The sequence below is a fragment of the Manis javanica genome, chromosome 4 (assembly GCF_040802235.1).
Source record: "Manis javanica isolate MJ-LG chromosome 4, MJ_LKY, whole genome shotgun sequence".
Classification (NCBI taxonomy): Eukaryota; Metazoa; Chordata; class Mammalia; order Pholidota; family Manidae; genus Manis; species Manis javanica.
Window position 1 is genome coordinate 166,309,498 of NC_133159.1, and position 26,785 is coordinate 166,336,282.

Genomic DNA, 26,785 nt, shown 5'->3' on the forward strand with positions numbered 1-26,785 from the left:
TCTGACCAGGACTTCATGTCTGACTGTGGTCTGCCTCTCCCGCCCCCACCAACAGTGGTGACCTTGGGTGTCACATCTTGGCCAGGACATCACCTCTACAGCCAGGCTCTGTTCCAACCCCCAGGATATAAATGAGAAGTGAACCCAGGCCACCTGAGCCCTATTTGACATGAATTAAGCCCCTCAATGGCTCCTTCCACTTGCTTCCTCAGCAAAGAAAGCCGTGTGCATTCTCCCCAAGTCACACTGTCCTGGGCGCTCTGGCCAACCCTAGCCAGCCTTGTCCGTTTCTAATTCGCCACCTCTCCCTCCCTCTGCCTGAAAACTGGAAAACCCTTGGCTCTGTTCAGCAGCTCGAAGCAGCATTCCTACTGCCTCCGGCTCCTGCCTGCGGTCTGCAGCCGCCAGACCGCTGCCTCCCTGTCTGCATCTCCTTGCCCTTCCAAGCAGCAGTGGCTCGGCCTGAACCACTCCACGGGTTGTCTGTTCCAAGGTTACTGGGGAGCTAGCTGGTAATTACCAAGAGCAGGTTCCTTTTCTTTTTCCACCTTCTTGAAACCGGGCTCCCCTGCTCCCAGTGACCCCCACATTAGACCACTTCCCTCCCTCCTCCACCACACGTACTTACTCAGCAAGCCCTCTCTCTGCCCTCAGATGGCTCCTAGAACCCTAACTAGCCCTCCAGGCCTCCCTGCTCCCCCAGATGTGGGCCTAGGACTTTTGTCCTCTCCTCTGTGCCCTGGTTCATTCACCTCTGCACAGGTGACCTAAATTGGTAGCTCCAACCCTGGATCCCTTCTGAATTCTAATCTTCACCTGTGCTAGGTGGGAAGGCGGGAGGTCCAGCAGTACCTCCAACCCTGTGTGACTTTAAGCGAGTCCCTCTTCTGCACTGGTACTGCACTAGGCCTCTGCTTCCTCATCTCCAAGTAAGATGAGTGGATGAGATGACTTCAAGGGTGCTTCCTTCCCACGATAAATACCGTGCCCACCAATAACCCCTTGCATCCCTTCTGTCCTGCCACCACCGCCTCAGATCACCTTCCCTAGGAGCCCATCTGTCTGTCTGAGGCTGGCTCCCCCTTTCCACCTAGCCATAACTGCTGCCTCTCAGTCACCCCAACCAGTCTCAGGTCACCCTCCCTGCTGGCCATCCTCCCCTTACAGCCACCCCACCTCCCTCGCCCCACCCCCACCTCCAGCTCAATCCAGCCAGATTGATCCTGGATTACCCCTCACTGACAGCAAGAATGCCTCATGTTCTCCATGAACCCTGTAGTGTAAGCCTTCAGGCCACACAGGCCTGAGTTCAAATCTGATCCTACCGCTAACTCTGTGACCTTTGGCAAACACCTAAAACTGTTTTCATAATCTGGAAAATGGAGGTAATTCTAGTTGTCACCTCACTAGGAAGTTGCAATAACTGAATTAGATACATTGGTAGGTGCTTGACACAGAACTTGGTGCTTTATAAACGCTCAGCTGACTTGATCACCCCACCATACACACCCTTGACCTGCCTCCTGACACTTCAATAGAGCTCATTTTCACTAACCTCCCACCTCAGCAGGCACCCCTTTACTGCATCCCCATCTCCAGTGTAAATTTGTGGATGAAGCTGTGAAGAGGCTCTGTGAGACAACCCCCTGCTTTCCAACAACTGGTTCCCCCAGAACTCCAGGAGCCCTTTCACAGAAGAAAAAGTCCAGTGGGGTGGGTGTTGCACCCCCCTGAATAGCATATTGGGCCCTGGGGGGTAAGGCTAGATCTGTGCCCTATAAAATTCCAACTCCTCCCTAAGGGGAGGCCTCCAAACTTCAGAGATTGAAGAAGGGGTTACTTGGACAATGAAGACAGAGGAGCACAAGGCTTCCCACAGAGGGCTATTCAGATGGTCTGAGTGGTCCTCTCTGGTGGAACGGACAGAGCGCTGGGCTAGAATCAGGGAGGAAGCAGAAAGAACTTCCTGTGCAATGCTGTGGGCATTTCCACGCTCCCCACCCTTCAACACCAGATGACACACACAGTCTCCATGTGCTGGGCAGTGGGGAGGCGGGGGGCAGCTATAAATGAGTCCCTTGGTTATTAGACGAGGTCCAGGAAGCTGGTTTTCTCAGCACCTTAAGGATTGCAGTGCGAGCCCAGGTTGAGTGAGCCCCCTCTGTGCACCAGGCACTGCCCTGAGCGCTGGAGGCTCGCCTGCCCATTTATCCCCCAGCAGCACTGTGAGGGTGGGCTTTTCTAACCACCTTTTCACAGATGATGAGGCAATGGGCTCAGAGGGGCTGGGGACTTGCTCATGGTCACACAGCAATGAAACAGGGTTGGGACCCCTGAGTCCTGCTCTTACCCATCACACTACCCTTCTTGCCTGGTGTGGTCTCTGCTGCAGGCCTCGCAGACTGGGCACAGGGCCTGAACGGCATCTGTTGGCAGGGATCCTCACCCATTATGCCACCCCAGGGCTGAAGGCAGCCAACACCCCTCCCTTACCTGCAGCTGCTGTCACTAGGTCTTGGCCCCATCAACCCAGCTTGGACCCTATGCTGGAAAATTTGAGGGAAGAGCTGGCTGAAGGGCAGCAAGGACTGTGGGAGGAGGGGGCCCCAAACCTCCTGAGGGGGGCTCCCAAGGGGGAGGCTAGAGGTGGGGGCCAGAGCCTAACAGTTCTCTCAGCAGGAGTGACCCAGAGGGTGGCATCAAGACGACACAGAGCCTCCGGTTTGAGGAGAGCCTGTCTCCACAGCTCCAGACCTCAGGTGAGGGAGACTGAAGCAAGCTTCCTGCATGGAAAAGGCACACACTTGCAGCCAAGCTGACACAGAGGACAAGATGCAGAGGCGGCCCTCAGACTGGGCAGTGGAGTGTGGTCAGGGAGAGTCCCGCTGTCCAGCTGGGCCTGCTTGAGCGGAGGAACGCAGGGAAATAAGGGACTGCTTGGGGCTGAGGGGCCATACGATTGAGCCCCAACTGGAGCTGGCCCAGGTTGCCACCAGAGAGGAGTCACTCCAGAGGTGAGGAACGTCTTCCCAACAGGAGGCCCAAGGAGCCAGGCTCACAGAAGTGATAGGAACATGCCTCGGCCGAGGAGGCCCAGACTACAGACTGTGCTTGCCATGTGGTCTTGGGCGTGCTGGGGGCAAGGATCCAGACTGCCCCAGGCCCAGGGCCCTCCACTGTGAAATAACAAACCCTACCTACCCTTTTGGGAGGCACCCTGGATTAGGGCTCACTAATGTGGCCCTGGAACATGGCGCTGGTGGACAGGACAGACTTACCCTGATGGTGCGGGGGTGCCACACAGAGCTGGAGGGTGAGAGAGAGGGACCAGAAGGACCAGTCCCCTCTAGGTCTCAGATGGAAGGCAAAGGGGGCAATAGAGGGGCCAGAGAATAGTGGGGCCTTGGAGTTTGGGGTGCACCTCCCACTGACCAAATATGTGACATTGGGAAGCATATGCAGCCTCTTGGAGCCTCCGTTTCCCCACCTCTGAAATGAGGAGTGCAATCTCCCCTTGGGTAATTGTGGGTTTCCAGGGAATGTCCTATAGTAGGTCATCATTCCCAGGAGCCCCTTCACCTTACACCTTGGAAAAGGTTTCCAAGATGTCTCCAGAGTGAAGGAGCAATTGGCTCAGCTTACTGAGCATCTGGGTCTAGGGCGGCAGGTGGCTGGGGTTCAGGGTTGGGGGAGGAGTCACCCATGCCCAGCATTGATGTCAACGCCTCCCGGGAAATCGCCTTCTCACCTCTCCTGGACCCAAAATAGAGCTGAGTGGTGCTGTCACGAGCCAGAGGCAGCTTCCTCATCCCCGGCAGAAGTCCTGGGTCGCTGAGGAAACACAGGACCCTGGAAGGGGTTTCCTGCCTCCATTCCTGCTCCTCAGTGACCTGTAGCTTCCCAGTGTGGGTGCAAGGATGCTCTGGCCTTATCACCCACCCCCACCCATCTCAGGTCTCTGGCTCTTGGGATCCCTAGTACAGATCAGAGATCCCAGATCCTAGTAGGGACCCATCTTGCCCGGGAGCCCAGGAGCTGGGCTTAGGGGGGGCACAAATGGAGAAAGAGGTGGGGAGGTCATGTGGTTTGCAGAAGACAGGCAACCTAGTCTGGCCAGAGAGGGGAAACAGGGGGCTCCAGAGATGTCTTCTGCCCCTCAACTTAGGCTGGCAAGGGATTGGCAGGAATGGGGCCAATGTAAATGACCTGGCTAGTTTATGTTACATTTAGAGGGAAGGATTGGGGTGCCCTGTGTGGACTCAGAAGCCCAAAGGGAGTGGACCAACCCCTTCTGGTGGCTCAGGTGACAGCAATCCCTGAAGCCCTCGTAGAGACAGAGGTATGGTTGGACGGGAGAAGAGGGAACCTGCTTGATGGAAGGGGGTCTGTACCCAGGACTCCAGCAGTGAACTCCTCCACCGCGGGTTGGTCAGAGATCCCAGGGGCGCGGAGCGGGCCATTAGCCAAACCAACCTCTGTCCTCCGTCCAGGCCCTGTCCCCCTAACTTCCCAACTCCGACAGCCTTCAGTCGACCCGGCGCACGGGCCAGGTCCAGAGAAGGACCCTCTTGGGTACCACGCCGCGGCGGGGAACCCAAGCTGGGCAGCCACGCCCCCGCACCTCAGTCGCTCTGGTTCCCAGACAGGCGTCACCGGGTCAGAGCCCAGGGGTTCTGCTGTACCCTGTCTTCTCCCTCCAAATCTGCGGATCCTCAGAGCTCCCCGAGCGAGGGGTGGCTGAGAAGGGGGCCGCGGGACAGGCATGGGGCGCCCAGCCCCGCACCTGCGAAGGGGACCGAGGAGCTGCGAGAAGGCCGGTCCCGGGCGGCGCCTCTTTTGTCCTCCCGTCGCGGTGGCCCCAGCTCTGCCCGGCTTGGGGGGGGCTGCGGGGGTCAGGGGCGGGCCCTGGTCTCACGTGCTCGCCGTCCGCCTCTTAACCCGGCCCGCCGCCCCGCCGGGATGGCCGTGGCCGGAGAGCGCTGAGCCGGGAGCCCACCCCGCCGCCGCCAGCGCGCGCCCCCCCACCCCCGCGGCTCCCGCAGCCGCGCCGCCCGCCCCCGCCCCTCCCCGCGCGGCGCCGCGCCGCTCGCAGCCGCAGCCCCCGGACCCGGAGGATTATGAGCGAACCATGAGGCGGCTGCGGCGCTGGGCGTTCGCGGCGCTCCTGCTGCAGCTGCTCCCCCAGCCCGGTGAGTGACCCCCGTTCCGCCCGGCGCCCCCTCCCTGCCCCCGCCCCGCGTTTTGCGGAGGTTTCCGCTGCAGCCACATTTTCCTGCAGTGCTAGGGGTGACAGGCGGTCCAGAGCGCGGGAGGGTGGGGAGCGAGAGAGGACGGAGGTGCACCCACCTGTCCCCATCTGGCCCGCCCCACCACGGCCACCCCCTGCTGCTGGCCGGCGGACTCCGCAGGTCTCTGCGGGTTTGGCGGGGCAGTCGTGACGGTCGGCCAGTGAAGCTCCTGACGCCCTCCCCATCTAGCTCTTCCTCTGCAGGGCATCAGATCCTCCCACCCAAGTCCCCCCAGGGCTCCAAGGGCCACACCAGAGTGGGGGATGGGGCGTGCCCACCCACTCCCAAATCTCCTGCCCCTCGGTGGGCAACTGCTTGCAGCTATGGCCTTGTCTCCGTAGGTCTTGGGACCCGGGGTCCTGCCGAAGCTCTGCACTGGCGAGTTTCACCCCAGTTTGGGGGCCCGCGAGCCCCTGAAGTCACAGAGCCCAGCCGTCTGGTGGTGGAGAGCTCCGGGGGAGAGGTCCGAAAGCAGCAGTTGGACACCAGGGTCCGCCAGGAGCCCCCTGGGGGTCCGGTGAGTAGGGCTGGGTAGTGAAATGCTGGGGGGTGGAGAGGCTGAAGCAAGCCTTAGAGCCCACGGGAGGCCACGGGTTTAGGCACTTCCCCAGCAGTTGGCTCTGGAAACTTCCCCTTCTGTACAGTGGCCTATACCAGGTGGGCGCTGGAACCTGCTAATGGGGAGCACCAACCTGCCTCACTCCAGGCTCCCTCCCATCATCTTGGGAATCCCCTGCCCCCCTGGACACTGGAATGCCCAGAGCCCAGTCCAGCCAGGGTCATCCTACCTGCCCCTACTCCTCTTGCCAAAGCAGGCAACTGTGCTCCAGATGGGGCTCGGCAGGGCAGTTGGGGGCAGGGAAAAGCAGCTAAGAGTCCAGTCAGGGACTAGGACTCCTGTCACCACAGCTACCCTCAGTGAGCTTTCTTAGAACAGCTTAGTGCTTGCTTCTGCCTCAGTTTACCCCTCTGCACTGATAGGCTTTTGTTCTCCTTCCTCTCCTCGCTGAGGGTGGAGCCTTGAAAAAAGGTTTGAGGCCCCAAGCTTACCGACAAATGCCAGTTCTACCCGCCCCTTGTCCTTTTCAGCTGCCAGGCCCCTCCTGTCTCCCAGAGGAAGGTTAGGAATGAAGGAGATTAATTGCAATTAATAATTAATTAATATCATGTGAATAATAATCACCCAGATGGAATATTCATTCATTCAGCATGCCTCAGCTCTCCAGGAGCTGGAAGCTGAAAGTTAGCCAGGCCGATGGGGGCGGTGGAGGACGGGATGGTGAAGGCCTGGCAGAAACAGGAGATGTAGAGGAGACTCAGAGGAAGGTCCAACTGAGGTCTGGGAAGTTTTGGCAGCTGGGAGTGGTGGGAGGTAAATTGGGCTGGGCAGAGGGAGGAAGGGGGGAAACGGAGGCTAACATTACGGACATCTGTCAGATTGGCATCTGGCCCTGCCTAATGTACTTGGTTAAAAGCCCTTAGGGGGGGTGGAGAGGGCTGGGGGGTGCAGGGGGGGATACTCGGGAAATGGAATGGAGCAGGAAGGCAGCATGCATAATAGATGGACCATCACTCAGAGTAGTGCAGCGAGGGGAGGGGGTTATTTAATGGGCCTGAACAGGCAGGCCTGGATGCGGTGGGAGTTGGGGAGGGGCAGGGGGAGCAGGGAGAGGAGGGGGGAGGAGGGGGAGTGATGCGGGTGGAGGCTGCCCTCAGCACCTGCGGAGGATCCCTGGGAGGTGGTAGATGGGGAGTAAGGATGGTCCCAGGCCAGGGATGGCATTTGGTCCTTAGTCTGGCTTTTTTCCTTGGTGTCCCCACACTGAGAACTGTTCACCCCAAGGCTTTGCTGGCTAGGAGTTGACTGCCAGCCCATCTGCTGGGCCTCCTGGCTGGTGCTTTAGGGGATGTACAGACAGGAGAATGCGGTGATACCACAGTGGGGGCTGGGTAGAGATGCAGAATGGGGTTCTTAGCCTAGTCCTTGCTGAGCAGAAAGACAGTTGGGAGGCCCTGGGGTACATGGTGCCTGTGCTGTGCTGGAAATTGAGAGAATGCAGTCAGACTGCATGTGCTGAGTATGCAGAGGATGGAGGAGTCTCTTTGGGTGTCATTTTGCTGGGTAGCATGTGTGTGACTGAATCTGAATCTAACCAAAGGGGGTCTGAGGGGGTGGGGGTGGGAGTGGGGGGTTCTGTGGATCTGTGGGGCCACGGTCACTTCCAGCAGTGCAGGGGGCCTCTCTGAGATTGAGCCTTCCCAGGTACCTCACTGCAGCCTCCCGAAGGGACTTACTCATAACCCTGCCTTATTTCTACCTCAGTTTCCCCTGACATGGAGTTCTCACAACTCTGTAAGGCGGTAACCTCTGTCTTCCCACTTTGCAGATGAGCAAAGCGAGGCTCAGAGAGATTGAGTAACTTGCTTAAAATCAATTAGATCTTAAGCAGGGGGGATGTCTTCTCCAAGACCAGATACTTACCACTGCACCATTCTGTCTCCAAGGGAAACAAAAAGACATGTTCAGAATATTTCCCCCTGGCCAGGAGATACTGCACCCTCTGCCTCCTACCTGGCATTTCTCCCTGGAGCTCTTCTGGCCTAGGGACCCGGAGCCATGCAGGGTCAGCCTGTGTCCCAACAGGAAGTGCCCCAGCTCGGAGCTGCTGGGCCTTGTTCGAAGTTATAGCATTGGTTTGGGACCTCAGGCAAAGCGAGATGTTGGATCACCAGCAAGATCTCCATCTGCTGTGGGTCATGTGGCAAGTCTGGGGGCATGTGCTGGCTGACAGGGCTCAGATGGTGGAGCCTTGGGTGCTAACTTGCTCTGGCCATGGGCTGGTCACACCTTTCTGAGCCCTAGATCCCTGATACCTAAAATCAGGATGGTCATACCATTCATCTCAGCCTCACCCACAAGTAGCCAAGTAAAGACTGATACCTGGAGCTACACTCCAAACCTGCCTTTCTTTTGCTCAGGAGTATAGTAAAGAGGGACACAGGGACCCTTTCTCTCTTTGCCGAATTTCTGTCCAGTCTGGAAGCTTGCTGGGCCTGAGGCCCAGAGGGGTGGGGGAGCTTCTGGAGGTGCAGAAACTGGTGGACACAGAGAGCCTGCAGCTGAGGGTTGAAGCCAGAGACAAAGGAGGGCTGCCGTGTACAGTTGGGTTGGTTGTTCACTGCAGGTAGTCTGGGCAAGTGGGCTGAATGAAATCTGCAGGCCTATGAGGCTGTATGTGTTCTGAGGAGACTTTCTCTAATCCACACAAAGCTTCCTGCCCCTTGGGGAAACCTAGACCAAGAAAAGGGCAAGGTGTGGGGAAGTGAACAGGATGGGTGTGTAGGGGGTCCAAGGCCCAAGAGACAGGCAGATGCTCCTCTGAGCAACCTGGGGGAGGGGAGCCCATCACTGGGCTGAGCTGCCCAGCCCAGCACTTACTGCAAATGCCACCCTGGAAGACCTGGGCTGCTGTCTGCTCAAGTGTTTGTGTTTTCTTGCTGCAGAGGGCTGGCGGACAATTGGGCAAGGCTCAGTCCCCAACCTTTGCAAGATGACAGTCACAAAGAGCTACAGGGTCTGTGCCTGGGGCCGTAGTGCCCCACCCAGGCCAAGGCCACACTGTGGTCTGTGCAGCCAAAGTTGCAGCTCTGTTCTGGGATCAGAGGCAGGCGGGGGCCTGGGAAGGGACTGGTGACCGGAAGCCAGAACTAGGATTGGTGCTGAGCCCATCTTGCTCCAGGGAGGGTTGTGAGCCCTGCCATGACATCTAGTAGAGGGAGAGTTCACACAGGAGGCTAAACTTGGGTCTGAGAGGCTGTATGTGGAGCAAGACAGCCTTGGTGGGTCCCGGCTCTACTGCTTCTGACCAACTGACTGGGGCAAGCTGCAGCAGCCTGCTGAAGCCCACCCTCCTCATCCATAAAGCCATAGGAGTTTCCACTATGCCCAAACTACTGTGAGGATTACAGGAGATGTACATCAGGTGTCCTGCCTGGGATCGGGCAAGAGCAGATGCTCAGCGTCTGTGAGGCTTGCCCTCCCTCCTGAGCGTCAGGGCCAGGGTGCAGGACAGTTAGTGCTGGCGTGAGGGCTGGGTGTCACACACAGGAGCAGGGCATTTGGGGATTACCTGTCAGGCTCCGGGGGTGATGGTGGTGGGGACAATGAGAACAGGAATCTTGAGTCCTTCCCACTCTGTCCTGTAGGCTTGGCCTAACCTAATCACCTTCCTGGCTACCTAGAGGGATCCAGCTGCCCAGAGTCTGTCCCCAGAGGGACTAATGACCCTGTAAGGAAGTGACTCTGTCCTCAAAAATTCAGGTCAAATCCCATTATCGGAAATTCATCCAACTGTTCTCACTATCTGGAACTCTTGCTGCCCTGCTAAGTGGAGGCTTGGTGCATCCTGGGGAACATGGGAGGGGATTTCTCCCAGGTGGGGTCCGTGCCTCTCTGGCTCCTCCCTACTCCACCCAGGCTCCTCCACCCAGCCCATGCAGTTTATCCATTTCGTCAAAGCCCTGTTCAGCTGGAACACCTACACTTCCTTCTTCATTTATTATTGCTAGTACTGATTCTTGTGATAGAACACTTTAAAAAGGGCTTTCATCTTATCTTCACCACCCCATTTTACCAATGGGGAAACTGAGGCTGAGAGACTTTAATCAGCTCGCTCAGGCCTTCTGATGCCTTTCCATTCCACAGAAGGTTGCCACAGCCCTCTTTCCAGGGGACTAAAGGCTGCCCAGGGAAAAGTTGAATCAGGGATCAGAGAAATAGATGCCAAGAACTTTGTGTTTAAAGGCCCAGGAATAGAGGCCAAAGCCCTGTGTTGGATGGTGGGTACAGGCTTTGCAGAGAGGGTGAGGAAGAGAAGGTCAGGGGAGAGATTAGTTTGGGAGGAGGGATTTGGGGTGACTGAGGGGCAGTGCCTGGACATTTTAATTTTCTGGGGCATCTGGGAACTCTAAAGATCCTTAGTCTCCCCCTTCCCAAGACTGTGATTCTGTAGGTCTGGCACCTGCATTTGTGGTTCGGGACTTCAGTGGGACCTCTGTCTCCTTCCCTCTGCCCCCTGTATTTGGTTGGGCCTGATAGTGGGGCATAAACAGGTGCCTGGGGAGTGGATAGGCCAGCAACAGGGAAGCATGGTCACCCTAGCCAGGTGGCCACAGCTGCCACGGCGGACACGAACTCCAGCCCAAGGGTGAGACTTGATGCACGCCTCCCCCTGTGGCCCTGGGCTGGTCACCTCCAAGTGTCTCTCCCTGAGCCTTGTCTTGGCGGCTGTAAAATGAGCACCAGACAGCCTGGGTGGGTTGAGATCAAATGAACCTGGGCACCTGAGAGCCGGATGGCCGGGGAGAAAGAGGCGAGAGCAGGGCACTGGGTCGAGGGCTGGCCAGCTGCTCACCAGCAGCGCTGAGCTGGGCTCAGGGGAGGGAGGTGACAGGAGACCAAAGGGGCTCCCCAGGGAGGGGCTGAGGGACAGTGGAAGAGGTCAGGGGCACATCAGGGGCAGGAGGCAAGCCAGGCAAGGAGTGGCTGTAACAGGACATGGGCTGAAAGCTTGACTGGAGACTTAGGACTCTGGTGCCAGCAGGACCCTCTCCCAGGTTCCTGAGGTTGGGAGACCCTGGGGCCTGAGGTGGGTCTGACCGATCCTTTTCCTTCAGACAGGAGTTGCCCTCTGTGTCCCCTGTATTGGGCCAGGCCAGGCAAAGCTTCCCAGCTCTCGGGTTTCCTTCCTCTTCCTTCCACAGCCTTTGGTGGCTCCCCCAACCCCTCCTGGGCCTGCTTCCAGCCCAGGCCCCAGCCCCAGCAGCTGCCCTTGCTCAGTGGCAGGGTCTCAGCTGGCCTGAGCCCAGTCTCCTGCCAGGGAAGAGGGCAACACAGCCCCACAGATAGGCCTCAGCAGACGGGGAAGGCGATGAGGCCTTCGCAGGCTGCAGGAAGTGGAAGGGACAGAGGATCTGGTCTCTGCTCCAGCATTAGTCCCGGCTTTCCCCAGGGTGGGGGCAGCTTGGTCTGTGCAGAGAGGGGAGAGTCCAGGTGAGTTAGCTTGCTGACTTTCCGAGTAGGCGCAGTTCTGCAAGCACCAGGGCCGACTGCAGGAACCCTCTAGGCCTGGGGCGACCCCTGCCATACAAGCCAACCTCACAGCCGTGCATCTGGGCTCATCTACCATTTTCGGTGGGAAAATTTGAGGCTCGGAGAGGTTGCTGAATCGTCCCTGAGGCTGCACAGCCTAAGAGAATGGACTGAGGACAAGGGGCTTGGATAGGCAGCTCCTCTGGGTGGCGAGTGTGGAGGTGGGGATAGGGGCTCATCACTGGGGGCCAAAAAGAACAAGCAGGAACAGACACGAGGGCAGGCGACTTAGAGGTGGTCCAGGCAGGGATGGCCCGACAGGGGTGGGGGAGGGAGAGGCAGAGAATGCCTAAGCCCAGGAGGGGAGGACCAGCTCATCCAGGCCGGTGGGGGTGGGGGCAGGGGTGGGAGTGGGGCTTAGGACTGGTGCAGGCTCAGGTGCTGGGGGACAGCAGAGATGGTCCAGGCCAAGCTGGGGCAAGGAAGCAGTGACTCCTTGTCCTTGACTTTCTGTTTCGGGCCTGAGCAACACTCTCAGGCTCGGGATGGAGCTTGGAGCCTCAGTCAGCCTGGGAAGGGGTGAGTCGGTGTCCTTGGGACTCCGAGAGCTGACTACCCAGGCTCCAGCCCTTCACTCTGCCTCACCCTACTTCCAGGAACTGTGATGGACATTGGGCCATTTCATCTTACCTCATCTTTGGGGTGACAAGGCCTTGGAAGCTGGTTTCCTAGGCTTGAATCCCAGCTCCACTACTTCTTAGCTGTGTGGCCTTGGGCAAGTTAATTAGCCTCTCTGTGCCTGTCTCACCATCACACGAGGATAACAGTAGCATCTATCCCACTGGGTTGTTGTGAAGATCAAATATGGTAATACTTGTGAAGTATTTAGAACGGTGCCTGGCACATAAGTGCTCAGCAAAAATTAGAAATACAGGTGGCTGATGAGGATATGGGATATCTTGACATCAGGGCTCCCTTCCATCCCATGACCTACTCCATGCAAAAAAAAGGCAGCAAATGAAAGCCCAGTGATGGGACCCTTAGCTGGGGTCTAGATTTCTTATATGGACCTGGGGCAGGAGGAAGGCTCCAGCCCCTCTCACACCTTTTCTGTGTTTCCAGATCTTTTGTAAAACCTGAAGCTTGGGGTTGGGGACACAGAGCCCAGAAAGCTGACTCTCCCTCAGCCCAGACCCTCCTGCCCCTTCTTCTCTTGGGGTCGCTCTCCCTCCAGGCACACGAGCTTCAGGTCTGGAGTCCCTGCCCCCAGGGGGAGCTGGGCGCCGGCCTGGGTGGGCAGCCCTCTTGCTCAGGCTGGTGCGTTGCCATGACAACCCGGAGCCTCCCAGTCCCACTGCAAAGGCCCCTCTGAAAAATTTATCAGGAAAACTTCTGTGTTTAAAAATTAACCATGGGATTGAAATATTAAAGATGAGCTGCTTTGGGCAAGGCAGAGGGCAATGGACTTGGGGGTAGAGGAGCCAAGTTCTTTCCTCCTCACAGGATGGCATCTGTCCATCACCCCAGCTTCCAGGGTCCCTGCGATCAATTCCAACCCATCTACCCCTGTCTGCAGAGTCTGAGGCCTCCTCCGTAAACTGAGACTGGGGGCCAGGAAGGGAAGGGCCTGCTTCAGCAGGGCCTGAGGGGTCACACTGCACTCCCTCCTTCTTGCCCCTCTCCCATACTTCTGGGGGCCTCCCTTTAGTCCCTGTGAGGGTGTTGTTGGCCCTGCCAACAGAAGAGAGGGCCAGGCATGGGGCGGTGGGCAGGCTGAACTACTTCTCTCTGACCCTGCCGCTCCCGTAGATGGGCCCCAAGGAGGCGCCTACACCAGGGAGGCTGGGCTGGCACCTGTGCCCTACATTGCTCACCCCCCTGGCTCAGAGAGTGGGTAGGCTGTGCCCAGGGATGCCCACTCCTGCCCCCACCCCCAGGAAAGGAGCAGCGTCTTAGAGTAAAGTGAGTTTCTACGAGGTATCTCCACTGCCACCCCCCAACCACCCCCCACCAATCAATGGTCCCCTCAGCTGCTGGGTTGGGCCATCCCCTCCCCAGGGCTACTCCCCATTCTGGGTTTCCCCAATTCCCACCTTCAGGCCTCCCCTCGTTGACTCGCCCTCTGCCCTTCCTCTGCCCCTAGCCTGTCCACCTGGCCCAGGTGAGTTTCATCATCCCAGCCTTCAACTCAAACTTCATTCTGGACCTGGAGCTGAACCAGTGAGTGTGGTCTGGAACCTGGGAGGAAGGGCAGCAGGTGGGTGGGCAAGGAGTGGCCTGGACTTGGCTGGCTGGGGGCTGGGCTGGGACAGGCCCCAAGTGACCCCCTCCTTCCTCCTGCTGACTCCTTCAGTCACCTGCTCTCCTCACAATATGTGGAGCGCCATTTCAGTCGGGAGGGGACGACCCAGCTCAGCACGGTGAGTGCCTTCAGTTGGGAGGGCACAAGGAAGGTGGAAGGAAGGGACAGGGGGCTGGTGGAGATGGGGTCCAGGGTATTCTCTATACTTGGGACGGGCCCAGCCCCTGGGGACGCTCTGTCTCTCCCCACTTTGGAAGCTCTGAGGGTCAGGGTCAGAGCTGGGGTGGCATGTTGAATGACATAGAGCTTGAGCTCCCCTCGCGGCACTGGGGGTCTGACTCCCATTCAGCCCCACTGCCTGGCATGGAGGCATTCAAGGGCCCTCACTACCCCATGCCCAGACTCTCTGGGAGGGGGATGTTGGGGAAATGCCTCTCGCTCAGAACCAAAGTCCTGGGAATTCCTGGCTGCCCAGAACACTAGGGTCCCAGCCCTGGAGGCCCAGGGGCCTAAGCAAAGATGAATGTCTATAAATAGCATTCCCCCACCCCAGGCTGCTCAGTAACTGGAGCACAAGTAACTCTGCAGGAAGCAGGGAGGGGGTGCTGGTCCCCTCTGACCTGTGAGTCCCGCCAGGACACATGCTGTTCACTTCCTCGGCCACAAACTGCCCGTCCCGGGGAGGCCCATGGAGGCAGTGTGTCTGTGAACACACTATGTGTGAAATTGTGTGTGCATGTTGGGAGTGAGTCCAGAGCTTTCACCTGATTAAGTGAGGTGATCTATGGTAAGTGCTTACCACAGTGCCTGGCACACAGTAGATGCTGTGTGAATGTCAGCCGTTCTGCTCAAAGGAGTCTGTGATCCCTGCACCAGCCCCAGCAATTGGGTAAGAACCACTGAGATACTCCACCCTCCTCATTTTATAGGTGAGGGGCAGGAAGCCCAGAGAAGGCTAGGAACTTGCCCAGGGGGAAACAGCAAACTAGGAGCACAGAGTAGAGCCAGGCTCCACAGGTCCAGGTGTACTGGGGCTACAGTCACCTGCACACGGGGCAGCTTCAGTGTGCCCAGCCATCCTCCTGGCCTTGCGCAGGGTGGGGGCATGTCCGCTCATGTTCCGCTGCTCTTCCAGGGGGCTGGAGACCACTGCTACTACCAGGGGAGGCTCCGGGGGAGCCCTCACTCCTTCGCCGCCATCTCCACCTGCCAGGGGCTGCAGTGAGTATGAGGAGGGCCTGGGTACTGGGGAAGCCTCAAGCCCGGCCCTGGGGACGGTGGGGAGCTGCACCTCTCTCTCTGCAGTGGGGTCTTCTCTGACGGGAACTTCACCTACATCATGGAACCCCGAGAGATGGCCAGGCCTCGGGAAGCCCCCCAGGTGAGCCCCATGTGGTCCCTTCTGCCACACTTGTTGGCTTGTCCCAATGGCTGTCACTGCCTTCTCCCTTGGTAACCTCAGCCTCACTGCCCTCTTCAGTGACCCCAGCTCTGGTTGCCTACCTCGGTGCCCCCAGCTCCAATGTCCCCTCTGTCCCCCGAGTAACCTCCCATTGGGCTCCAGTGTCTTTGCCCCTGCCTCTCAGGGGGCTCCCAGGTCTTGACCCCGGAATCTGAGCATCTGGGTGATGAGATCCGACCTGGGAGCCCCGGCCAGTTCTGTGTCACTGTGGGGCGGGGGAGGGGAGGACTGGAGCTGTCCCCCAAGCGGGCTCCAAGCAGACCTGGCTGGCCCCCAAAGACCTAATTCTCCCTCATTGCAGGGACCCCTTCCCCACCTCATTTATCGGACCCCTCTCCTCCCAGTCCCCTTCGAATGCAGGGAACCAGGTAAGGAAGGGAAGGTGGGGCTGAGGAGGGACGGCTGTGCCCCCCTCACTCGTCCCCTCCCACCAGGCTGCCTGTTTGCTACCGCTGCCCGTTCTGCTCCTCTGAGCCGCCTGAGGCTGAGAAGGAAAAGGCAGGTACGGGGCCCGCGCAGACCTCGGGCTGCAGAGACCTCAGGCTGTGGTCCAGCGCAGGACACCCTCATCCATGGCTGGGGCAAAGGGCTCAAACTGATGTGGCTGGAGGCCAGGGAACCGTGTCTGGGAGGAAGCCCCCCAACCCCCTAATACAGTATCTGTACACGTCCTCACTGTGGACAAACCGAGGCTGCCCGCCCTCCTACTAAGGCTGAGGAGGGATGGGACCCTCACCAGTGGGGGTCTGGCATTGTCCCTGCTGGAATCCAGCCCCCCGAGTCTGTCCATGGCTTGGCCACAATGCCAGATGTGGAGGGGACTGATTCCAAGTGCCCACCCATCCCCCAGGTCCGCCGGGGCCACCCTACAGTGCACAGTGAGACGAAGTACGTGGAGCTGATCGTGATCAATGACCACCAGCTGGTGAGTTCCCAGGCTGGAGGCAACCCTGGGAGGAGGGGCCGGAGCAGCTTCACCCTCTGCCCACTCTCCCCTCTCCTAGTTTGAGCAGATGCGACAGTCGGTAGTCCTCACCAGCAACTTTGCCAAATCTGTGGTGAACTTGGCAGATGTGGTGAGTAGCTGTTCCTTGCCTTCCCTCTCCCACCACGTCCCCCCACACACTACACACATCCTTGGGGTGAGTTCTTGAGGGCACTATCAGCCTCTGAGCCCCACTTTCCGGAGAGACAGAGTGAGACCTTCCTGCAGCCCTGCCCCCCACACCTACTCCCATCCTCCAGCCCCTCCTCATCTTCCCTCTGGGCACAGATGTACAAGGAGCAGCTCAATACTCGTATAGTGCTGGTTGCCATGGAAACGTGGGCAGATGGGGATAAGATCCAGGTGCAGGATGACCTCCTGGAGACCCTGGCCCGGCTCATGGTCTACCGGCGAGAGGGTCTTCCTGAACCCAGTGATGCCACCCACCTCTTCTCGTGAGTCCCCCACCCAATGCATCCTGCCAGCCTCTGCTGGTTGCTGCAGTGCATGAGATTACTGCATACCTGCCCTGTGCCAGGTGCTCTTGCAGGGGCTGGGGGACTGTGCTCACCTTGCACCTGCTCCCAGCCACCTGCAACAGGCTGGGCACCTTCCCTTGCATCTTAGACTGATGCCCCGTTTCCCTACCCCTGGTGTTCTTCCTCTGCCCATCACCTCCCTTTTGTTCCCTCTTCCCCTTTCAACCTGTCCCAGCATCCCTTCCTCAGGGACCCAGCACCCTGCAAGGGGGGAGAAACCTGATAAAAGGTCCCTGCAATTAGAGATGATCTAATAGGAACCTGGCTTGTGGGCAGATGAAACCTAAGAGGGGAAAGGGCTTCCCGAAGGCTACGTAGGTTGACATAAAGGGCAATGCTCACCTCCCCAAGGAAGGGCTCTGGTGTGGGAGGCTCCCCAGTCTCCCCCTCAGTTCGGGAAGCTACTGAGGGAGGCCAGGAGGTTCTCCTGACATCCTTCTCCTCTCCAGGGGCAGGACTTTCCAGAGCACCAGTAGCGGGGCTGCCTACGTGGGGGGCATCTGCTCCCTGTCCAGGGGTGGGGGTGTGAATGAGGTGAGCAGTGTGGGGCATGGCTGGGGTGGGGAATTGGAGGCAGAGGGGATGCGAAGGGCTTGAGCCCTGTGCCTTTTGGAGAGGTGTAGACATCTTTTGCTCCATCTTCTTCACCCCAAGTATGACAACATGGGGGCCATGGCGGTGACCCTGGCCCAGACACTGGGACAGAACCTGGGCATGATGTGGAATAAACACCGGAGCTCGGCAGGTATCAATGAAGACCCCAGGTGGCCCACAACCAGCCCAGACCCGCACCCAGCAGCTCTAGAAGTAAAGAGGGTATCCATGGGACTGGGGAGGCCCTCTACCTCCCCTTATATCCACCTGACTCACCTCTCAGGGGACTGCAAGTGTCCGGACAACTGGCTGGGCTGTATCATGGAGGACACTGGGTGAGTTCTTGGGGACAAACTACAGGAGGGGTCTTGGGCGAGGGGAATACCAGAGCGAGCACTGGGTGGCATGCAGGACCTGGGTCCCCAGAGGCCCAGCTCTACTGCAGTGCGTACTGCTGCCACTGGGCGCCGCCAAAGCACCTTTCTTCCTTGGGGCTCTTACCTCCGACTGAGGTTAAGAGTCCTGAGGTTTCTGGGAGGGGACAGGAGTGACGTCCTCCGGTCTTTGTCGCTTGATGGACAGGCAGGACGATTCTCATGGTCTCCGGGCACATAGATTTTCATCCTCCTCGAAATGGTGACCGAGTGCCCCGGTTCATCCCATCCCCAATCTTGAGAGCGTAGGTGGCGGGGAAGTCGCGGGCCAGGACCCGGAAGCACCGTCCTCTTTCTCCTACCCAGGTTCTACCTGCCCCGCAAGTTCTCACGCTGCAGCATCGACGAGTACAACCATTTTCTGCAGGAGGGTGGCGGGAGCTGCCTCTTCAACAAGCCCCTCAAGGTACAGGCCGCGGGACAGAGAACGTGGGGGTGGTGCTTGGGCAGGACCCTGGCCGGACTCTGGACACCCCTTTCCCGTCCAGCTCCTGGACCCGCCCGAGTGCGGGAACGGCTTCGTGGAGGCAGGGGAGGAGTGCGACTGCGGCTCGGCGCAGGTGAGCGACTGGTGCGGGCGCCGGGTGGGGACGGGGGGGGGGCGCCAGGGAGAGGGCGGGTAGGGAAGGCGAGGGTTCGCCCGCCTCCCTCCCCTTCTCCCCGCGTCCCTCAGGAGTGCGGTCGCGCGGGCGGAAACTGTTGCAAGAAATGCACCCTGACTCACGACGCCATGTGCAGCGACGGGCTCTGCTGTCGCCGCTGCAAGGTGAGGGGTACCAGCAGCTAGGGCGGGACCAGGAGAAACGCTGGGGAGGAACCAATAAGGGGCGGGACTCAGGGGGGAGGAGCCGCGGGAGCGGAGGAATCTGGAGGGGTCGGGTTTGGCGTGAAGAAATCGCCAATGGGGAGAGGAGGGCGTGCCGTGCGGTCTGCTCGGGTCTGTTGAGGGCGGAGCTACGAAGAGTGGGAGGGGAACTGTCGGGCTGTGGAGGGAAGGGCGGACTGTGAGCCGGCCGGGGGGCGGGGCAAGCGGGCGGGGCGAGGAGGGCAGGCTCGGGCGAGGCGAGAAGGGCAGGCCCGGGCGGGGGCCACGCAGGTTCTTCCCGGAACGCTCCCTCCCTTCCTCAGTACGAGCCGCGCGGCGTGTCCTGCAGAGAGGCCGTGAACGAGTGCGACATCGCGGAGACCTGCACCGGAGACTCGAGCCAGGTCCGCCCGATCCCGCCGCGCTGCGGAGCCCCGGGCGTGGCAGCTCCTGTCCCTATCAGTTTGGCTCTGCCGGGTGACCTCCTTGCCCCTCAGCTCCCCTCTGCCGTCGCCGGCTCTGATCAGCCTGTTTCCACATCTGAGAAAGGGGTTCTTCATGCCTCCTGGCTTTGGTCCTTCAGTCATTAAACTAGTATTTAGTCTGGCTGGTGTTCCCAGCGTCTGGCGCGCTGCCTGGTATGTGCTTGGGATCAGAGTGGATAATTTTAGTTAACAACTCGTAAGGACTTACTACGTGCCAGGCATTTAGTTCTCCCAGTCCTGTGAAGTAGGTGCAGGAAATGGAGACTGGGAGACTATGGCACTTGCCAGTCTGCGTGGTCTGAGTTCTGAGCCACACCTCCTGTCTGACCCGGAAGAGCCCTGTAACATGAGCCCTTCACCCCTCTCTGGGTCAAGCCTCAGCTCTCCGGCCTGGGGCTGCTCTGCTCAGTCCAGTCCCTCTCTTCACAGTGTCCCCCTAACCTGCACAAGCTGGATGGTTACTACTGTGATCATGAACAGGTATGATGGGGTGGGAGCTTCTCCCCCTTCGAGTCTTTAATTCTGTACAGTCTCTTGTCTCCACTTTGACCACTCTGTGTCTTGGTCCCTGTCCTCTATATGTTAGGGCCGGTGCTATGGGGGTCGCTGCAAAACCCGGGACCGCCAGTGCCAAGCCCTTTGGGGCCATGGTGAGTCTTTGGCCCGGGAATGGGAGAGGGGACGCTGGAGGACCCAGCGTCAAGAGGCTGGGGAGGAAGCACGTTCTGGTTGTATATGCCCTCCACCAAATGTGTGGCTCCCCAGGATCTCAGGGACCCCGCTAGATTGGGGACTAGGACAGAATGTTTAAAGTTCAGGCCTGAGGTCCTGGGGGGTGGGTTCTGGGTGAGTGGGGTGACATCTGGCATCATTTTACAGTGGCTGCTGATCGATTCTGCTATGAGAAGCTGAATGTGGAAGGAACAGAGCGTGGGAACTGTGGGCGCAAGGGGTCAGGCTGGGTCCAGTGCAATAAACAGTGAGTTGCTGTGGCTCTTGGTTGGGCCTCCCCAGCTCCTGAACTGGGGAAGGTTTTTTTCAGACATGGGGCAGCAGGTCTCCTAGGACAAGTCTGTGAGTCCCAATGGGAGAATATGTGAAAAACAAGGTGGAGGGGAGGGGGCAGATTTGAGTTCATCAGTTGGGTCTTAGGTCAAACTGTCTTCTCCATGCTGCCCCAACAGGGATGTGCTCTGTGGCTTCCTCCTCTGTGTCAACATCTCTGGAGCTCCTCAGCTGGGGGACCTAGGGGGAGACATCAGCAGTGTCACCTTCTACCACCAGGGCAAGGAGCTGGACTGCAGGTGATAGCTGGGACCGTGGCTGGGAAAGGGGAGGTTGCAGCTGTGTGGGGGTGGGGGCAAGGGCCTAGGTTGGGTATGTGCCACTCTCCAGGGGTGGCCATGTGCAGCTGGCTGATGGCTCAGACCTGAGCTATGTGGAGGATGGGACAGCCTGTGGGCCCAACATGCTGTGCCTGGATCACCGCTGCCTGCCAGCCTCTGCCTTCAACTTCAGCACCTGCCCTGGCAGTGGGGAGCGTCGGATCTGCTCCCACCACGGGGTGGGTGCCTGGAGGCCAGGGATGGGGAGGGGCTTACAAGAGGGGAACAGGCCCTGCTCACCTCTACTGGCCCCACCACCTGGCCTTTAGGTCTGCAGCAACGAAGGGAAGTGCATCTGTCAGCCGGACTGGACAGGCAAAGACTGCAGTATCCACAACCCCCTGCCCACGTCTCCACCCACGGGGGAGACGGAGAGATATAAGGGTGAGGCTGGTGCTGGCCAAGGTGGGGCTCTGGCTTTCCCATTTTCCAAGCCTGGCCCTGCCAACCAAGCCCCATCCTCCTCCCTAGGTCCCAGTGGCACCAACATCATCATCGGCTCCATCGCAGGGGCTGTCCTGGTTGCAGCCATCGTCCTGGGTGGCACAGGCTGGGGATTTAAGTAAGAGACACACATGCTCCCTCCATCCCCCGCCATCCTTGGGGAGTTATTAGAACCCCAGACTATTGGAGCTGCAAGGTTAGCTAAACCAGAGCTCCCACATCACAGTCCAAGCCAGCCAAGGAGTCTTGTTTTAAACCAGGAGATTTTACAATAACAATCCTGATTTCCAGCTTCTCTTGAAAAATGAGAAGATTGGGCCCCCCTGTTTCTCAGTGCATCCCAGCACAGCCACAGAGTGGAGCTGAGCAGGCTGCCTGAGACACGGCCTGTGTCCCCCATCCCCAGGCCCCACCCAGCCTGTGGTGTTCTGTGGGCATCCGATTCTGGGACCCTCGAGCTGGTCTAACACCCCTACCCCCCAATGTACAGAGGAGGGACTTTAGGCACAGAGCCAATGGTGAGTCAGCTGCACAGTCAGGACTCAAACCCAGGTCTCACTCCCTCGACCTGTCACTAGTGACCTGGCCCATCTCTGGGGCAAGGGGTCTAGACCATGGGAGCTGGAAGGCCCCTCCCGGAGAGAAGTGGAAGGTCACAGATGGCTCCTTTTCCTCTCTCTCTCTGCCTGTCCTCTCCTTGGCTCCTGAAGAAACATCCGCCGGGGAAGGTACGACCCGACCCAGCAGGGGGCAGTGTGACGCCGGCCACGTCATCCACCCTGCTGTCCCTGTCTCCTCCATCTCATTGTCACCTCGCATTCTGTTGATGGGGAGCTGGGGGCTGCTTCCTCCACCCCTGATGTCACTGCTGTCACTGCAGGGGTGGGCAAACCCCACTCGGGGATGGAAGTCCTCAGCCTGCCCTTGCCCCTTCCTCTTGCCTACCTATCCCCTCAGGCCTTGATCCATTTACTCCTGCCCTTCCTGTGACCAGACCACCCCTGGCCAGGTGGACCCTGGAGCTGTGTCCCCTGCAGCCCGTCCCCTGGGACGGGGGTCTACCCCAGCGTCCCATCTGTTTTGTCTTCCATGTCTCCACTGTCTGACCTCCTGCCAGATCCCCTCCCTGGCCAACCTGTGACTTGCCTCAAGGGCCCAGCCCTGACCTCCCGGGGCTTCCTCGGGGGCTCTCCCTCTGGGCTCTGCCTCATATCCTCCCCTGACAGCCCCTCTCCGTTCCAGGTCCGGAGGGGCCTAGGTGCCACTCCCCTCCCTCCAGCCTGGCGCCCGTCTCCGCCCTGAACCTCAAGGCTGCCACAGAGGGAGGCACCATGCACATGTCTTCCGGGCCCAAGCCCTTCAACTCCTGGCCTCACGGGCACGGGTGGGGGGCTGTGGCCCTGACCTTCACACCACCATGGTGGACCAGGCCTGGGGCGCTTCCCTCATGGTCCCTCGCCCCACCTCATGCGGCTTTGGCCTCACACACCAACCCTCCCCGTGTGAATGTAGCTTCCATTATCACAGACTGCCACAGCTCAAGGGTCCGGGGAGGGCTAGAGGGAGGCCCCAGTGGGCACGGCCTGGGGTGGCCCTTCCGCAAAACCAGGCAGCTGGGACCAGGGCTTTAGCTCTCTGGGACTTAGGCAGAGGGGGCTGACATCTACACTTTTTAAATGAATCTTAACTGATGAATGTAACTTTGGGGGTGTTGGGGTTAGGGTAGTTGTGGGGATGTTTTGACATTTGTGGGAGGGGCCGGAGGAACCGAGGCATGGCCATCCTCAAGGCCTTCTCCTGGGATTATTGCACCTGGAATTCTCACTAAACCCAAACGTTCCCCAAGCCAGGTGGGGGTGGGCATCCTTGCTTGCCCCTCCATCCAGCCCTGCCGAGCTTGGAGAGAAGTACCAGTGCTGATACAAACCAAAGCTGCCTGTCCCGTGCCCAAGGCCTAGGTCATAGGTACGGTGACCCCATGTCCCAGAATGTTTTCAATTCCAAAATGACCATCCTGCTGTCTTTGTCAGGACGCATATATCTGGGGGTCTAGATACAGTTCCTGAAATAGAACGGCACCTTCCCCCTTTCAAGAAGGGTAATTCTGGAGCTGACTCAGGGTTTAGGTGCCTCCTGGCATGGCCTAGAGGTCCCAGGCTGGGCCGTTTTCCCAGGGAGGACTCTCCCAAGTAGGGAAGGCCCAGTGCCTGGAGGATTTGCCTGTGATGTGAAGAGAGGTGGGAAAAGGCAGGTCTCATGTATGATCCTCAGCTTCTAGAAAAGTCCTCAAGGCCCTGTTAACTCCATTCTACTCCTTGCCTTCATTCCAGGGCCGAGTAGTAAGTTTACAGTTGTTTTCCCCATTATGCCCTCTGATCCCCACTGCAGCCCAGCCTGAGAGACAGGCTGAGGTCTGGCAGAACGCCTCAGCCTTCCCACCAATACAGTCCTGCCCGTGGCCTTCCCTCAGGACTCTTGCTTGGGACAGAGGAGCTCTGGTTCCTGACTGCTGCATGCAGCCAGCAGGGGCAAGATGGGGATCAAGTTACCTTATGGATGAAAGCCACAAACAAATGGAGCCCCTCTCCCCAGGGATGCCCCACCTAGACTCAGCAGGGGCTTCTGAAGGCCCCAGGGCCTTTGAGCTGCCTATTTCAGTCCCTGTGTTTTTTGGGGCATCTTTGAGGAGTCACGAGATGGCTCCTGTTGATCTGCACCACCCCTCAGGGCAAACTGGGGCTGAGACCCATTGACACAATTTTGGTTACAGTGGTCACACTGGGGTTCTTAATACTGAGTTCCAGCTGGCACTGCCCAAGCAAAGGGGGTGGATGGGGTACCCCTCTGGCCAATCCTGCTCCACCAGCCCCACAAGCTGGGCCAGGGCAGGAGGGTAAGGGCTGGGTTTTGCACTATTGCTGTGGTACTTTAAGGCATCCTTGGGTGGTACACACATACACAGGTGGTGCATCTGGTACAAGCATTTGAATCTACATCTGCACAAGTGTGAACATCTCTGCATACACAGGCAGGTCTGTGTGTGTGTGTGTGTGCACATGGGGGGTGGGGGTGGGGATGTGAGGACCGAGACACTTCCTGTGACCAGTCCGCTCGGCTCCCAGCTGTCTGCATCCTCGAGCCCCACCCTGGCAGCGCTCAGGGAGGAGCGGGGGCTGTGCTGGCCTGGGCCTGGAACTGGCTCCATACAACATCCTGTAAATATGTCATATGGGCTCAGAGTGGGGAGGCAGGGATAGGAACATCAATTAAAGATCAAGTCCTGGGGCCTCCATGGAGCTCATACCAACTTGTGTCTCTCCTTTCTGCAAATGACTGCACTTGACTTGGGGCCCTGTGTTGCCCTCCCAGGTGCTGGAGGGAGCATGGTGACAGGGGCACTGAAGCTGGGAGGTGTACACCCAGGCCTGGCCTGGGAGGCTGGCAGGAAGTGGGCTAGCTGTCCACTCACAGTCAGGAAATAGGTCCCGACTAGGCGGAGGGCCTGGCCCTTCTGCTTCTGCTGCTCTCCCAACAAAGATAACGCCCTCCTCTGGCCTCTGCAAAGCAGACAGTGGTGAGCAGGAAAGCTACTTGCCAAAAGGCAGAACCAACTTCCCTTTTATGGCTGAAGCCTAAGGAGCCTCTCCTTGCCCCACTAGAGATCCCAGGAAGCTGGAAAAATCTGCTAATCTGGTCCCAAGGGCACTTGTTCTTGGCCCCTCCACAGAGAATGTGCTCTTTCTCCCTTCTGCTGGGCCTGGGGCAGGAAGGGACTGAGCAGGTCCAAAGCTAAGAGCTCCTCCTGGCTGGAGGCCCAGCAGAGCCAGAGCCTCTTATTTCCATCTTCTCCTGAGCGCTCTGGGTCTAGAGGCACTGGCTCTGAAAGTCCTGTTTGTCCAGGGGAAAGATAAGATGAGAGAGGTGGGGACAGGGAAGGAAGGAATGGAAGGATAGGAGATAATGGGAGCAAGAAATAGCAGCAGCGGGTGAGGGTCTGATGAGAATGAGCAGCCAACTGGAGGATCACAGTCCCATCCCCGTCCTCATTCCTGGCAGCACTCCCAGGACCACCTCGGCTCACGGGCAGAGGAGGACACAGATCCCCCCCGGTCTGGCACCTCAGTCCCCCAGGACATCTGGAGCATGTCCAGTCTCCCCTACAGTGGACAGCTTCCTCCCGCTGGGCTGGGGGTGCGGCAGCCTGGCTGGACTCACAAATCTACCAAGCACGACCTGAAGTCTAGGCTTGCCCTGTCTTCCCTGCTTAAGGCAGGAAAACCCTGTTTTGACCTTTCTTCACTGCTTCTGCCCTTAAGTCTCCCATTCTCATGTTCCCGTCTGTTGTGACTTTCAAACTTGGTCTGATGTGCCCCTTCAGCTAGTGGGAAGTGTGGCTTCCAGCAGAGAACGGCAAAGGATGCAGATGAGGCTGGGCAGCAGTGGCTCAGTCACTCTTGACAGCTGCCCCTCAGCCTCATGTTACCCGTGTGGGTGCCCAGAGGCACAGGAGGCTGCAGGGCAGAGCAGGCCCTGGCTGGCAGTGGGGATGCCAGGAAGGTGCCCTGAGCCCTCTGCCCTGTGATGCCGGCCTTCCACCCGGGTGGAAGGCTCCATAGACTAGAATGGAACATCAGATCTGGTCCAAACAGGTGATCTGAAAAGTACTTACTTTGGCTTCAGAATATGTCAAAGGCAGTGCTGGTAGGGTGGTTCCTAAAGAAAGTGGAGTGGGACAAGAAATTTGAAATTTGCTATGTGTGGAACCCCCGGGTATGTTTTTTCAAAAGTGGAAAATCCTTTGGGAAATCATTACCCAGGCTGTCTCTGAGCCACCTTCCCTAAACTAGCACTCCCCTGCTGAAGATTGCTGGGTGGATCATGGGTACAGGTTCCAATTTCCAGTTCTATTTGCTCAGGCTCATGTGTGGGCCCCTCATGAGTTGAAAGTGGCTAGGCTGGAGAGCTGGGGGTGCCAAGCCCACTCTGCACCCTGCAGGTGGCTCACAGTCTACATGCTGGGTTAAATGAATGATTACGAATTCATTACAACTCATTCCAGGGTCTAGACCAATGCTGTCCAATAGAATGAGGCCCACAAATGCAGTTACATATGTATTTTTGTATTTTCTAGTGGGCTTATTAAAAAAAGAAACAGGTGAAGTTAATGTTTTATTAAATCTAATATATCCAAAAAAAATCTCATTTTAACATGTGATCAACATAAAATAATCATTGAGATGTTACACTGGTGTTTTTGTTTGGGGTTGTTTTTGTCACTAAGGCTTTGATATCAGGAGTATATTTTGCACTTAAAGCACATCTCAGTTTGGACTGGCTACCTTTCAAGTGCTCAACAGCCACATGTGGCTACCATACTGGACAGCGTAGGTCTGGACCATAAGTGACGCTTCTGAGTTGCAATATCTAAACCCAGGAAACCCTGAGATTAGGCAAGAGCAGAAGAAAGGAAACAAACTACCGCAGGGAAGACCCAGATCAGCTGCAGTGGACACAACCACACAGGTCATAGGGGATTTGTTGGAACATTTGTAGGAGGCAAGAGAGGTGCTGGGGCGATTCACAGGATTGGGGAATTTTAACTTGACCTATAGTGAGACAACTAGCTGTGTCCTGGCCTGAAAGTGCCTCTGGCTCCAGGAACTTGGGGTGACTAAAGTAAGATTTCTATCAACCTTTTCAAAGGTTGGTGGGAGAGAGAGGCAGGCCCTGAGGCTTGGTGCAGAGGAACCTCTTCTTGCCAAAAAGACTTCGCAGGCAAGGGCCGTCAGTACCAGCTTGAGCTTCAACTTTTGGCCTTGAAGACTGAGATTCACTCTCATTTCTTGAGAAGCCACATCTAAGGGAGTGAGATCCACAGAGCCCCTCACAGGGCCCTGAGAACCTCCTACCAAACCCAGAGACCCCTTGTGCCCTGGCCTCGCTCTGCACCCCCTCGGGGCCTCTCCAGCCT

The 26,785-nt window shown here is 58.2% G+C and overlaps 1 protein-coding gene across 11 annotated transcripts; it reads left to right on the forward strand.

Annotated features, from left to right (window-relative positions):
- The first annotated feature begins 5,059 nt into the window (after positions 1-5,059).
- Positions 5,060-24,924, forward strand: ADAM11 (ADAM metallopeptidase domain 11). Of its 11 annotated transcripts, none has more exons than XR_001854752.3 (27): positions 5,061-5,189; positions 5,630-5,805; positions 13,523-13,599; positions 13,733-13,799; positions 14,817-14,902; positions 14,987-15,062; positions 15,445-15,511; positions 15,578-15,645; positions 15,994-16,068; positions 16,148-16,219; positions 16,417-16,583; positions 17,117-17,201; positions 17,322-17,412; positions 17,545-17,596; positions 18,002-18,101; positions 18,184-18,255; positions 18,369-18,461; positions 18,824-18,904; positions 19,415-19,465; positions 19,572-19,635; positions 19,865-19,964; positions 20,170-20,289; positions 20,381-20,549; positions 20,640-20,754; positions 20,842-20,932; positions 21,525-21,696; positions 22,057-22,191. XR_001854752.3 is itself a non-coding variant. In XM_036997013.2 (27 exons), exons 1-27 carry the CDS (start codon positions 5,129-5,131, stop codon positions 22,443-22,445), a joined length of 2,790 nt encoding a protein of 929 aa, XP_036852908.2. In that variant the 5' UTR covers positions 5,061-5,128; the 3' UTR covers positions 22,446-24,117. The 11 variants fall into 11 exon arrangements, 10 of the variants coding, with proteins under 10 accessions (XP_017526436.1, XP_073091791.1, XP_073091790.1 ...); XM_036997013.2 differs by having other exon boundaries at positions 21,418-21,542; positions 22,057-24,117; XM_036997014.2 differs by having other exon boundaries at positions 21,418-21,696; positions 22,057-22,239.
- Positions 24,925-26,785: the final 1,861 nt, after the last annotated feature.